Source organism: Pelodiscus sinensis, chromosome 1, assembly GCF_049634645.1.
Source record: "Pelodiscus sinensis isolate JC-2024 chromosome 1, ASM4963464v1, whole genome shotgun sequence".
Classification (NCBI taxonomy): Eukaryota; Metazoa; Chordata; order Testudines; family Trionychidae; genus Pelodiscus; species Pelodiscus sinensis.
In genome coordinates, this window is record NC_134711.1 from 252023177 (window position 1) to 252038046 (window position 14870).

Consider the following 14870-nt stretch of genomic DNA (forward strand, 5'->3'; position numbering starts at 1 on the left):
TGTGATAATTCATCTTGCAATTATGCTGCAGATCACGTGAAGTTATAACATCTCAAGTTTTCCAGCCTCAACCTGCCATTCTTGATCTGAATTACAGAGAACTAAGCAAGGAGATGATTTAATGAGTAACTTTGTCATGTTGCCATTTTGCCTTAGATGAAATATTTGCTCTTGACTATCTTTACATTAAAAGGGAATATGGTTAGTTTCAAATAAACATGAACAAAATCATCAATATATTGAAACTAAAATCTATTAACTTCGTATTTTCACAAAAATACACATTACAAATATGAATTCATTTAAAAATGTGAATACATTTACTCGTAAATAAAATAAATGCTGTGAAGAAACAAAATGTGACAATAAAAGGCCTAAACTATTTGGCATATACCAAATCAAGTACAAACAAGAAGATTTCAAACAATGACTACATAGGAATGTCCACATGATACAGAATAAATTGTCAAAATGATTTAACTCATAATAAATAGGCACTTCAATAAAGTACACATTTACACTGTCATTCTGAATGCTAGGGCATCACAAAGATGTATGGCTTTATTATAATGGATAGAAGATGGCAACTACTTAGAACCCAGTGCCAACATGGATTATAACAAATCCAGTGAGTATTTTGTTTTTCAATTATTCATAGAAAATTTAATCCTGATTAAGTATCCTTGGGCAGGAATTCATGAGTAGTTGATGACTGAAACCAACATTTATTTGAAATGCTTCTGTTAATTTAATCTGTGTATATGGCTTAATTATGATTGAACCCTCAGTGTAAGAGAAATGAATTATATCAGGATTAAAATTCTAGTACCACATCACACATCCTTTCCTAAAAAAGCCAAGCCTGCTGTGTTTATTACTTTAGTGTTGCCACCTCTGTAAAGCCTCAAAAATAAATGAGATAGCATTTTGACTGTTATATTTTTAGTAGCATTCCTCTCAAAAGTGTTAGACAAAACCTCATTACTGCTTAAGTTAACATACTGTTCAAGTTAACAATACTGGTGCTCCTCCACCTCCCCAAAAGTGCTCTCTCTTACTGAAGTTAGCTGTAAACATTTTACAATGGTTTCCTGGAGCAATCTTGTTTTTCAAGTCTTTTTCACTTAACACAAAATGCATATTCTTTACAGAATAAAAAAAAGTTAACTTTTATTCAGTATATTATGCTATCAGAACCAGCCTAATTCAGACTTGTTTGAGCTTGTAGCCATTTAAAGGATTTTATTGGGCCTTCAATCTTAATATGGGTACAAAATCAGGAAGTTCTTGAGAGTAAAAATGCCGTGTCAGAACGGGAAACATTAGGTTTGTTCTCTTTTGTTGTCATACAACAAAATCCAATATTTTTATACTTTTTTTGTTGGTACAGGAATGTACCTAATTTGGAGGCTTGTTCAGATCCAATGTCAGTGATATGCTCTGTCTTAATGATTCAGTTTTCACCTGATGAAAGCAGCTGAATTTGGGTCATTATTTCACTGTACTCTTTCCTAAATATTCCTCAGAAGTAATGTCGACTTTTATGTCCAGATGCCACGGTCAATGGCAATGTCACAGATGACAGAGAAGACACTTCCCAATATAGACTATGAGACAGAAAAAGTCTGTAGAGGATAACCATAGAGATAGACTGGCAGAGGATAACACCTATGGTAATAACCTAAAGAAAAAAAAGGGAGTGGAAAAAGAAAAAAGTGAATGTTTCGACAAAAGAATAAAATAACTTTGTTTTTATAAGCACAATGAAGCTTACTGCACACCTTTTGCTACTGCAACGGTTGCAAAAAGGGAACACAGGTCTGGGATCCAGTGACTCTTGACTAGTAGTCCTGGATCTTCACTAATTCAGTGGGTAGCCCTGGACAAGTCTCAATCTTTCTGTCTGTGACTGGCCTTTGAAAGCTCAGCTTTGTAGTTCACCACCACGAAGGTTTAGATTCACAAGAGGAACGTAGGTGCCTGCATTTGACATTTAGGCACTATTGGCATTCACAAAACCATTGCTCAATTGCTATTTAATCACATATTTGGCAATATTTCCACTGTTAAAGTCCACAAGGCATCTCAAATTCTGCCAGTGGACATCCTCAAAACCACTTAACTCCTGAGACCACTGAGCTAGTTGGAGCACATCTAAATCCTGCTGGAAAGGGATAACAAGTGGAGTTCCTCAAGGGTCTGTTTTGGGACCCGTACTGTTCAATATCTTCATCAATGATGTAGATATTGGGATAGAGAGTACGCTTATTAAGTTTGCAGATGATACCAAACTGGGTGGGGTTGCAACTTCTTTGGAGGATAGGGACATAATTCAAAATGACCTTAGCAAGTTAGAGAAATGGTCAGAGGTAAACAGGATGAGGTTTAATAAAGAGAAATGCAAAGTGCTCCACTTAGGAAGGAACAATCAGTTCCATACATAGATGGGAAGCGACTGTCTAGGAAGGAGCATGGCAGAAAGGGATCTAGGGGTCATAGTGGACCACAAGTTGAATATGAGTCAACAGTGTGATGCTGTTGCAAAAAAAGCAAATATGATTCTAGGTTGTATCAACAGGTGTGTTGTAAGCAAAACTCGTGAAGTCATTCTGCCGCTCTACTCTGCACTAGTTAGGCCTCAGCTGGAGTACTGTGTACAGTTCTGGGCGCCACATTTCAAGAAAGATGTGGAGAAATTGGAAAGGGTACAGAGAAGAGCGACAAGAATGATTAAAGGTTTAGAGAACATGACCTATGAAGCCAGGCTTCATGAACTGGGCTTGTTTAGTTTGGAAAAAAGAAGATTAAGGGGGGACATGATAGCAGTTTTCAAATATCTAAAAGGGTGTCACAAGGAGGAAGGAGAAAATTTGTTCCTCTTGGTTTCTGAGGACAGGACAAGGAGTAATGGGCTTAAAGTGCAGCAGGGGAGGTTTAGATTGGACATTAGGAAAAAATTCCTAACTGTCAGGGTGGTCAAATATTGGAATAAATTGCCAAGGGAGGTGGTGGAATCTCCCTCTCTCGAGATATTTAAGAGCAGGTCAGATAGACATCTGTCAGGGATGGTGTAGACGGAGCTTGGTCCTGCCTTGAGGGCGGGGGGCTGGACTCGATGACCTCTTGAGGTCCCTTCCAGTCCTATGATTCTATGATCTCACACAAAGCTTGTTGGGATTTTCAGGAGGCAGGGCCAAGTCTTGCATTTTAGCAAGTGGCATGCTGCCTTATGTTCTGCAGGCCAATAGTCAGAGCACTCACCCAAAATGTGGGAGGCCTGGGTTCGAATCCCTCCTCTGCTCAATCCAGAGCAGGAATTTGAATCCTGTTCTGCTTCCTCCCAGATGCATGCCCTAACCACTTGGTCAAAGAAGGGTTCTCCGGGGTGCATCTCCCTAAATCTCTAAAGATGAAGCTGAACGTAGTCATTCGCCGAGAGAGAATGGGTGAATAACTACAAACTAACAGAGCACTATCATGCCTAATGTCCCCTTGTTAATCTATCTTAGCAGGTATGTAGTCAACTAGTGACTCCATTAGCCCCCCCCCCCCCCTCGCTGCCTCTATCAGAGAGAAGAACTGAATCCCATCTCAAGAAAGTTGATCAACCCCTCCCCACCAGCACGAAGGTTTCTTTTGCTGGCTGAAAAACTAATGTCCTAACCAAGGCAGCGAGAAGGGCTAAATTTCTTCTATATTATAATAGCATAGTATCCATTATCCTCCCAACAATTATTAGGTCTCAGAAAATTTTTGCACATTCATATACATGCTGCATTAACCATAAGCAATGAGAAAACTCTGCTCTGGAATGATATACTCACCTACCTGAGAATGATGGTGTACATTATCTGAGAGTGCGTCTACACAGCAGGGCTTAGCTCAATTTGCGTAGCTTATTTCAAGTTATGTCAATTGTGTATCTTATTTTGAAATAGCTTATTTAGAAATCTGGAGTGTCTACACAGCATTTATTTCAAAATACAGCACTCTTCCTCCGACTTCCCTTATTCCTCGTACAATGAGGGTTACAGGAGTCTGAGTAAGAAGTCCTCCAGCTTGGCAGTATTTTGACATTATTATGAAATAACCGTCTGCTGTGTAGATGCAGACTAAGTTCTTTTGGAATAGTGCTAGATATTTCGAAATAGTGTTGCAGTGTAGACGTACCCTGAGTGTGTCAAGCTCTACATACTAGCACCCTTGCTCACAGCAGGTTAAAGCAACAAGAAAGCCAAGTAAATCCATCTATATTTTTTAAGAGTTTACAAGCCGAATTTCAAATTTGGAGAAAATCTTTTTATGCAAAGAACACAGTTCAGTGGTGGCTTTCCTGATCCCCCTAGCCACACTTTTTTTTATTTTAATTTTTTTAAGGAATTACCCTAAAAGTCTCCCCAGAGATTTTATTTCTTATTTAAACGAAGTTGGCAAAGAGACAAAAATTTGTTTTTACTGGATCCATTTTTGCTTTACATTAGCAAGCATTTCCTGCTTCTTCCTACAAATGATTACCTTTACATTTTATAGGGCATACGAAGTTTCAACCACATGGCTCTCATTTGCGTTAGGGAGAGCAGTAGGGGTAAAAGTTCACAGGTTACTATGGGAATGTAAAGGTTAAAGACCTCGGAGAAAGAGTTTTCTAATAAAAGAACACTCAACAGAAGGAACACCTCCTGTATATTTTATGCAAAATTTCTAATCAAATTCTACATTTTTATCTTGCCCATACATACCTTCTCTCTTTGATAGTCTCTAAATAGCATAGAAATGGTTGCAAGACCTGGGTGGCACAAAAACCACAGAATACAGCCCTGAAAGAGAATAATGGCATTTGATATAATTTACTCTAATTTCAGTACAGAAAATAGATATGACAATGGGGGAAGGGGAGTTACATTTACATGATTCCATCTTTACTTTACATCCTGAATACTCATTGTTCTGCAATCAAGCAGATTAAAAAAATAAAAATCACAGTTTATGCTTATGCTAATCACATCAAATTTAACCATTCAGTGTATACCAAAATAATATAATTTATTTAATCAAATGAAACACTTAATCATGAACACTCCCATGGGGGCAAAAGCATGATCCAGTCAATAGTATAACACATACACATTTACAAAGAAAGAGATTAGTTTTCCAGATGTGACCCTTACTTTGGTAAAGGTAATATAAAACTCCCTTTTGAGTGTACTTCTCTCCACTGTGATGATCTGGTAAAGACCACAGGCCAATGAGAGAGAGAGGAAAACTCTTAGACTAATAAGAAGTCCACTTGCTAAACTGTGGTGTGAATGGTAGCTGTGGTGATTAGTATCTTCAAACTGTTCCCAAATTAGTAAAATACTCTGCAAAACAAGAACAAAGTACACTTAGAGTAAATATTGTACCTACAGGTTATATTTCTTCCTATAATAAACAGTTATCTATTTGATTGTGATGCCAGCTATCAACACAAGTGCCACGATTCTGTCTTCTTGCCTGAACGTACTCACGATACCAAAAGCAACAAAGCTAGAACTGTTCCTTGGGGACCACCGATTAACACATTAAGTGCAACTGCTGCTTCTGTTAGAAGGGAAGGAGTTTGAGGGTATGTCTCCACTGTAGCACTATTTTGAAATAACTAGCACTATTCCGAAATAACTTAGTCCGTGTCGACACAGCAGGCAGTTTTATTTCGAAAGAGTGTCAAAATACTGTCAAGCTGGAGGACTTCTTACTCCAACTCCTGTAACCATCATTGTAAGAGAAATAAAGGAAGTCAGAGGAAGTGCTCTTTCAAAATAAGCGCTGTGTAGGTGCTCCCTATTTCAAAATAAGATACGCAATTGACATGAAATAAGCTACGCAAGTTGAGCTGAGTTAAGTCCTGTAGTGTAGACGCACCAAGTCTTTACCTTCCTTAATTTTTTGTAAGTCACTGATTTACAATTTCAAATAATGCAGACACCTACAGCTGCAAAACTATGGTTTAACTTCATATTCTCCTTCAGTGAACCTGATGGAGAACCACAATCTTATGTCCACTGAAGGAGTTTTGACAATTGACTTTAACAGGAGCAAAATTAGGCTCATAAGAACTAGCTCTCAAAACACTGACATCCCGAACCTTTTTCTGTGACTTAGGGTCTGAATCACAGTCCACTGAAACCAATGGGAAAACTCCCAACTGAGTTCTGTAAGGTTTGGGCTCAGGCTCATACTTGGCAGGGGACACCACCAGCTACTATTAAGAGAGTTCCAAGACACCATTAAATTTCTGTTCGGGACTAGTACTAGTTACAAAGATGACCAAAAATCTTGTGCCAGTCCACTTCTTGCTTCTTTCCAATAGTAGCAGCCGTATGCCTACAACATTACTTTCATCACTGTTTCTTTTTTCTCTCTACTCCTTCACTTCTCTGTGCTTCTCTTCTCGATTTTTAATTACTTTAAGGCACTGCAAAGGATCAGCAAGGATGGATGTTTCCTCCACTAAGATTTACTATATCAAAGATTTATTCGCTATTCTAAATTGACTATTTAATTACATTAATTCAACTCATTTCAGTATCTGTTCTAGATAACTTTTATATTTGCAGGACCAATTCTGCATCCATAAAGCTCAGGAATTCTCCAAATGGATCTGAAAGACTAGTAGATAATTCACAGGTCTAATCTCAGGAGCCTAAATTGAAGGCACTAAATAGTAAAGGATAGTGGATGTATTATTGCCTGTTACATACTATTGCTTTATTATTTTCTCTGCTCAAGTGTTTAAACAACATTGAAGTTCTTGATGTTCACCAAGCATAAAATATAGAAATAGGATGTTCTCAGTTCTGTCATACTTATCAATACACTTCTGCCAAAAATATCAGTAGCAGCTGCTCCTACAGCTTGGCTACAGTACAGCAAAAATAATCAGAAATACAAACCTGGGTTACAACTACCACCACAGCAATGCCCGTGGATGCTGGGGTGGAATCCCACTGAAGGGGTCTGCTTTGAGATTTCTTCATTCTGCCTATTGTCCAGCCCATACACAAACTCAGCAACAGGTACAGCATTTGTATCTGACAGACTATGTCACACACTAATGGGAAGGAAAGAAAGTTAATATAGTCACAAAACATAGTAGCAAATCCTTTCTCTAGCAGAAAAAAAACCTGTCAAGTGGCAACTGTATGGTACACCAGGACACTTAATTAAGAGTGAAAAATATACTGAACACTGTATAGACTTTGAGACTGACTATGATTTTCATGCTGTGGATAATTATCTATGAGAAATTTTATTTAATCACTTGTGAAGGGCTCAATGCAGGCAGATGATTATTACGCACAAACACAGAAACCCACTGAAGACAGAGACAAAGAAGGGGTGTCAACGAGTAGTTGACTATCAGATTAACTGATAAGCCAAAGCTTGTTGACTACCTGCATTCCCCACCCCCTGCGCTGCATTAGAGTTAGCTATGGGAGGGAGGCAGCAGGAGCCAGTGCTGGGGGAAGCCAGTTTAAAAGCCAGTTCCCCCAGCACTGGCTCCACAGTGCTCCCTATCAGAGGCAGCAGCAGGGGGTTGGAGTAGGGCACAGGGGAGGCTGCCACAAGGCAGCCTCTGTCCCTGTGGCAGGCCCAGGTCCACCATGCAGAGGTCCGAGCTCCTTGTGGACTAAGACTGCTTCACAGCAGAAACCAATGTCCGGGGAGCGGAGGGAGGGAGAGGAGGGTCTGAGCTCCTTGCAGACCAAGGCTGCTCCGCATCCCTGGGAGCTAGATGCCAGTCCCACCCCCAGGGACTATTGAATAGTTGTGTAACTGATAATATTTTGTGTGGTCACACGACTACTCAATTATATGATAGCTAACATACCTAAACTAAGCATGGGCTTCAAGTCCACTTGCACAAATCTGTTTCTAAGGTCAGGGAACTAAAACTGAAGTCAATATATCAATCAAGAATTTTTTACCCTGCAAACTTAAAATATATTAGAATGGGTTATCTTATTTACTCAGCATGATTTTCATTTTCAAGATCAGATTCTTACAGTGTAGTTTATATAATTTAAACTGTAGCTTTTTAAAGCAACAATACAGCAACCTGAACAGAAAAATATGGTCAGGGCAAATTCTACTATCTAAATACTGACTAATTAAATGGTGGAAGTGAAGACATTCATATTTTAAATGCAGGCATAGTTGGAAAAATTACTATATTCAATGGCACTGTGATGTTTACCAACCCCATACTGGGCAAGGGCAGAAAGAATTGACTGATTGGCCATGGAGATAGGAAAAGAAAAGAACCCTATTCTGTGGCTGAGGCACCTACTCCCATGGTCAAATTTGAAGAAGGATGGGGAGAGCACTCCATCTGTGGTAAGTAATCAAGATGATTACAAAATGTGGTGCAGTAACGATTCCAGAAGGGACTTCTCTATTAAACAGAAAACACTCCTTCCCAAGTCAGAGGACACTGGATTTGCAAGGTCTGAGGTCTTCTACTGGGTGGTGAAATGGCTCATTTTAAAAGTAGCTTGATCAGCTGGTGAATGGGAAAGATGTGTCCAGGCCTCAATGAGGTAAGAGAAAACCTGAGGAAAAACTTTAGTTTTTTGTTTGTTTGTTTCTGAGCTGTTTACAGAATAACTGAAGACTCCTAACCTAGCTGACCCTGACCAACAATTAATGTGGAGTATTAGTCCTTGCTAAACTTTTGAATTAAAATAAAGTCACTCCTCCAATTTCTCTATGGGAAGTTGTCCATTTTTGTACTTCTGCTGGGCCCCATCTACATGTACAAGTATCTTAAGCAGAAGCTCTGACCCCTGTGTGGGTTTGTGTGCTATCATAAGAACGGCCAACGGTCAGACCAAAGGTCCATCTAGCTCAATATCCTGTCTGCCGACAGCGGCCAATACCAGATGCCCCTGAGGGAGAGAACACAACAGGGAATCATCACATGATCCCTCTTTTGTCATCCACTTCTAGAAAAACAGAGGGACACCATTCCTACCCACCCTGGCTAATAGCCATTGATGGACCTAACCTCCACAAATCTATCTAGCTCTTCTTTGAACCCCGTTAAAGTCCTAGTCTTCACAACATACAACATCCTCTGGCAAGGAGTTCCACAAGTTGACTGTGTGCTGAGTAAAGAAAAATGTCCTTTTGTTTGTTTTAAACCTGCTGCCTATTAATTTCGTTTGGTGACCCCTAGTTCTTATATTGTGGGAATAAGTAAATAATTTTTCCTTATTCACTTTCTCCACACCAATCATGATTTTATAGACCTCTATCATATCCCCCCTTAGTCTCCTCTTTTCAAAGCTGAAAAGTCCAAGCCTTTTTTCTCTCTCTTCATGTGTATTACTTTACATTTATCAACATTAAATTTTATTTGCCATTTTGCTGCCCAATCACTTAGTTTGGTGAGATCTTTTTGAAGCTCCTCACAGTCTGTTTTGGTCTTAACCATCTTGACCAATTAGGTATCATCTGTAAATTTTGCCACATCACTGTTTACCCCTTCCTCTAGATCATTTATAAATAAATTGAATAGGATTGGTCCTAGGACAGACCCTTGGGGGACCCCACTCTGAAAACTTACCATTTATTCCTACCCTTTGTTTCCTGTCTTTCAACCAGTGATCGGTCTATGAAAGGACCTTCCCTCTTATCCCATGACAACTTACTTAACTTAAGAGCCTTTAGCAAGGGAACTTTTTGGAAGGCTAAGTACACTATAGCTACTGGTCTGCTCTCGTCCACATGTTTGTTAACTCCCTCAAAGAACTCAGCAGATAGTAAGGCATGATTTCCCTTTACAGAAACCATGTTGACTTTCCCCCAACAAATTATGTTCATCTGTGTGTCTGACAATTTTATTCTGTACTACAGTTTCAATTAATTTATCTGGTACTGACGTTAGACTTAATGGTCTGTAATTGCAGGATCACCTCTAGAGCCTTTTTAAAATATTGGTATCACGTTAGCTATCTTCCAGTCATTAGGTACAGAAGCTGATTTAAAGGATAGGTTACAAACCATAGTAAATAGTTCCACAATTTCACATTTGAGTTTTCAGAACTCTTGGGTGAATGCCATCTGGTGCTGGTGAATTATTACTGTTATCAATTTGTTCCCAAACCTCCTCTAATAACTCAATCTGGGACAATTCCTCAGATCTGTAACCTAAAAAATTGGCTCAGGTTTGGGGATCTCCCCAATATCCTCAGCCATGAAGATGAAGCAAAGAATTCATTTAGCTTCTCTGCAATGACTTTATCATCTTTGAGTGCTCCTTTAGCATCTAAATCATCCAAGGACCCAATGGTTGCTTAGCAGGCTTCCTGCTCTTGATGTACTTAAAAACATTTTACTATTACTTTTTGAGTTTTGTGCTAGCTGCTCTTCACACTCCTTTTTGGCTTTTCTTATTATATTTTACACTTAATTTGACAACATTTATGCCCCTTTCTATTTTCCTCACTAGGATTTGACTTCCACTTTAAAAAAATGTCTCTCTCACTGCTCTTCTACTTGGTTGTTAAGCTATGGTGGCATTTTTCTTGTTCTCTTACTGTGTTTTTTAATTTGGGGTATACATTTAAGTTGGGCCTCTATTACAGTGTCTTTGAAAAGTTTCCATGCAGAGTTTTTACTTTTGTCACTGTATCTTTTAATTTCTGTTCAACTAACCTCCTCATTTTCATGTAGTTCCCCTTTTTGAAATTAAATGCCACAGTGTTGCACTGTAAATGTTTTTCCCACCACAGGGATATTAAATTTTATTACATTATGGTCACTATTTCCAAGCAATCCAGTTATATTTACCTCTCAGATTCTGTACTCCAGTTAGGACTAAATCAAGAATTGCCTCTCCCCTTCTGGGTTCCAGAACCAGCTACTCCAAGAATCAGTCATTTAAGGTATTAAGAAATTTTATCTCTGCATCCCATCCTGAGGCAACGTGTGCTCAGTAAATATGGGGATAGTTGAAATCCCCCACTATTATTGAGTTTTTTATTTTGATAGCCTCTCTAATCTGCCTTTGTATTTCATAGTCACTATCACTATCCTGGTCAGATGGTCGATAATATATCCCTACTGATTTATTCTTACTATGGGAGCATGGAATTACTATCCATGGAGATTCTATGGAACACTGTGACTCTTAAGATTTTTACTTCATTTGATTCTACATTTTCTTTCACGTATAGTGCCACTCCCCCACCAGCACGACCTGAAACACTCTTTCCAGAGTCTTCATCACACTGCTTTCTTCATCATCCATTTCTCTCATCAGGCTGTCCAATAGCCAGAAAAATCACTGTTGGAGTCTCACATTCAGAAGCTGCTTAAACTTAAAAGGATCTGCTGACTGCACACTAGGGATGCAAATGGTTAACTGGTAAGCATCACCCGCAATGGCTGATGCTTACCTACCAATTCTGGTTACCCAATGGAGGCTGTAGCAGCTCCCCACCTGCTGTGGGTGGGGGATGCTCTAGCCTAGCCGGAGCAGCCCCCGTCCGCAGCCAGCCCAGTCTAGGTGCACCCCAGACTGGCGGGAGCAGCCCCTTCCCGTAGGGAGGGGGTGTTACGTATATCAGTTGAACAATTAAATGTGATAGTACATCCCTACTGCACACAGTGTTTGATGTCAATTCATGTGAGTGAAGTTACATGCTTAAAGTGTTGTAGAAGCAGGCCCATAGGCTGTACATGATATTGGGATAAGGTCTGAAGCAGGTATCAGGAGCGATATCCTGCCTGCACTGAAGTCAATGTGAGTTTTTTCACAATTACAGTGTAGCCAGGATTTCTGCCTTTACATGAAAAAAAAAAATCTGCTTTGAGAGCAGTAACAGCTAGAAGAGATTATTGCACTTTTGCAACCTGCACTTGATATTATCTATTCATCAGAGCTGTGATTGCTGCAGTAAGAAATCTTCAGTATTTCTTTCCTTTCTTCCCTCCTACTTCTTTTGGAATCTATGATCATAAAAAGAAAGGTGTAGAGAGGAAATCTCTTGGAGCCAAACACCTTTCAAATTAAATGTTTCTTAAAAGCAAAGATGATGGCACAAAGAATAAACTATTATCTTGAATTAAGAGGATATGACAGTCAAGGAGAGGGGGAGCCACTTGTAAATACTAATAGGGATGTAAAGAATGTACAAAAATAGTAACTGTGTAACCGATCAAAATTTTATCAGTTACATGGTTAGATGTTTTACCCAGAGATGTAGGGGTAGGGAGGACAGGGTGCCCCCATGCTTGGAGTCTCAGCTGCTGGCCCCACTTTGCAGGCTCTGCTACTGGTGGGGTTGCAATTACTGGCCCCTCTCCTAAGGTCCTGGCTGCCAGGTCTGCACCACGGGCTCTGCTGCTGGCAGCATCCTGGCATGCATGGGGTTCCAGCTGCCAATCCCTCTTTTATGACCCTAGTGGAATTTAGCCATTAACAGAAACCAAGAAGCATCAGAGTATCAGTTAACTCGTTAAACTCTTACATCCCTAATACTAACCCAAGGAAAGAATCTAAAATCACAGTACATAGCAACCCATAATGTACAGGAAAGAGCATAGCAGTGGCCTAGCAAAGAAGTTATGAACAGGCTCATATACTCTATCTAAGCTCATCTCTAGTGACCAAAGAAAATGTTTAATCACATGGCTGATGCACAGTCAGCATGGATTCACTGGTTTAACTATTCAAAACTAAGGATTAAATTTAAGCTACTGTGGGACCAGCTGCCACCAAGAGGCTGTTAATTCCAACTGCAAGTATTACAGACTGGATACTATTTGTTGTTGGCCAATGAGAGACAGCATGCAAAATTATATGCCATGTTACAGTGGCAAGGAAAGAAAATATCTGCCATCCTTATGGCTAAAACAAACACTCCTACAATCATGGTTTTACAATTCAATCACAATTATCAAAGAAGTGCAATAATTAAGAGAGCCCTTTATTTTGCACAGAAATTGAATCCTTGCTCTTTAATTAAATGGAATTTTATTCTATTAGAATCTCCACAACTTAGTAACAACATGATCAACAGTGGTCAGATTTTTGCTCACTGAATGGATCAGAAATTGGGGGCCAGCATAAAACCTGCACAGGTCCTAACTCTTCAGCCAGTTTATAGCCAGATTAAAAAAAAAAAAATCTTATTACAGATCCATGTCAACCAAACTATGGGCTCTACTTCATCAGGTGTATATTTAGTGTAAATATTCTATGAAGGTGACAGTAGGCTAAGTTATATTTGCATAATTTCATCACTGATCTTCAAATCCTTTATTCAAGTTTTGAGCAAACTGTCACTGGACTCGACTATTAATATAAATCTCAACACCTAAACAAATGGGCAGTAGACGGGATGTTCGGACTTCTTATCTAGCTTTTGCCATGGAATCTCACTGGTGGAGTTCTCTTTTATCTGTTGTATCTACCTGTGGATAGCTAGGTTTATTCATCCAGCTAACTTGTAGGTGTCTGGCAATTTTTTTCAAGCCCTCTTTTTTAAGATAGAAGATCACAGAAACAAGTGACTTAATGGTCACTGAGCAAATTGAATACTAGACCATGCAGGCTGCACTAAAGCCCCCCAAAAGATTCCAAAGGACTTCCAATTTGGCTGCCAGAGGTCTGTGGAAGTCCAGAACAGCAGGATAGGATGTGTGATGACCTGTGAGGAGGCACTTTAAGAATCTGAATAGTAAAATATGTTTCATCTAAATGCCAGTTTCTTGGAAAGTTTCAGTAAAATGGAAAGGCAATGTATTATCTCAGAAAACCCCCCCTCTATATTCCTATCCAGAGCTTCACAACAATCAAAACAGCGGCAGCCTGTGAAGAAGCCAGCCAAGATTATACATAACCAGTACATGTTAGGACATGATGCTTCAGGGTGTTTTGCTTCCAATTCAACATTCAGCAAAGCTGGATGAAATCAAGAAAGCTACTTTGTGCTAATATTGGTGTTAGGGTAATTTTTGGCACAGCTCGAATCTTAAAATGCTTGTGCCATAAAAAGACATAAATTTTCCATGAAAACCAATTATATTTAATTAGATAGATGTACAGCTTCCATAAAATGGATACAGATTTTTAAAATGCTTCAATACTCAAGAGAATGCCTATTAATCTGATCCAGCAAAATGATTTCGCACAAGGGTAACCTTACCCATATGACAGCCCTCTAAATTTAACTGGGATTATTTGCATGAGTAAAAGGTATGTGCATAAATATTTGTAAGATTTGGTTTTAAGGCAATCTTAAATCACAACTTAATTATAACACTATTAAAAAACTCAAGGAAAAAAGTCATTATTTTCAAAGAAAAAGCTGCATTTCATCTATTTAAAATGAAGTAGAGATATATAACAGATTAGAATCTGGCTGCAGAGGCTAGCATTGGTTAATATGCTTTAACATAGCAGTTCTCAAACTTTATCAACTTGACCCCCCCCATTTTGATTTAAAACTTTTTTGGGGCCCTCTACCCTACCCTTTCCCTGCAGCCATGCCCCTTCTCTAAGGCCCTTGCACCTGCTTGCTTTCTCCAACTTTCACCAGGCAGGGTCAGGGAGATTGTGTACGGGTTGGGTGAGGGCTCTAGCTGGAGGTACAGGCTCTGGGATATGTTAGGTTAACAGAATTGTATGAGTGCTTGTGATAACATCTTAATGAACACCTGTAATTAATATTAATTGATAATGTGCCTGTATAAGATAAGATAGGTATACGTCATCATAGACATTGCTCAGTCATCATGACTGTCAACTGACTGGTGTACATTTCAAATTTCAGCTGTAAATGAATATTCATGAATCTAGTCTGTTGGCTCAATGAATATTC

At 39.2% G+C, this 14870-nt stretch overlaps 1 protein-coding gene across 3 annotated transcripts in view; it reads right to left on the bottom strand.

The window, feature by feature from the left end:
* Positions 1–235: 235 nt before the first annotated feature.
* GPR180 (G protein-coupled receptor 180) overlaps positions 236–14870 on the bottom strand; it is a 34746-nt gene continuing 20111 nt past the window's right edge. For 2 of the 3 annotated variants that reach the window (XM_075918818.1, XM_075918817.1), the window contains exons 6-9: positions 6933–7090; positions 5169–5360; positions 4740–4817; positions 298–1681 (exon numbers count right to left, since the gene is read on the bottom strand). In XM_075918818.1, coding sequence (XP_075774933.1) covers positions 1523–1681; positions 4740–4817; positions 5169–5360; positions 6933–7090 — 587 coding nt within the window. In that variant the 3' untranslated portion in view covers positions 298–1522. Of the gene's footprint in view, positions 1682–4739; positions 4818–5168; positions 5361–6932; positions 7091–14870 lie in introns of all 3 variants that reach the window. The other variant, XM_075918820.1, reaches the window with a different exon arrangement.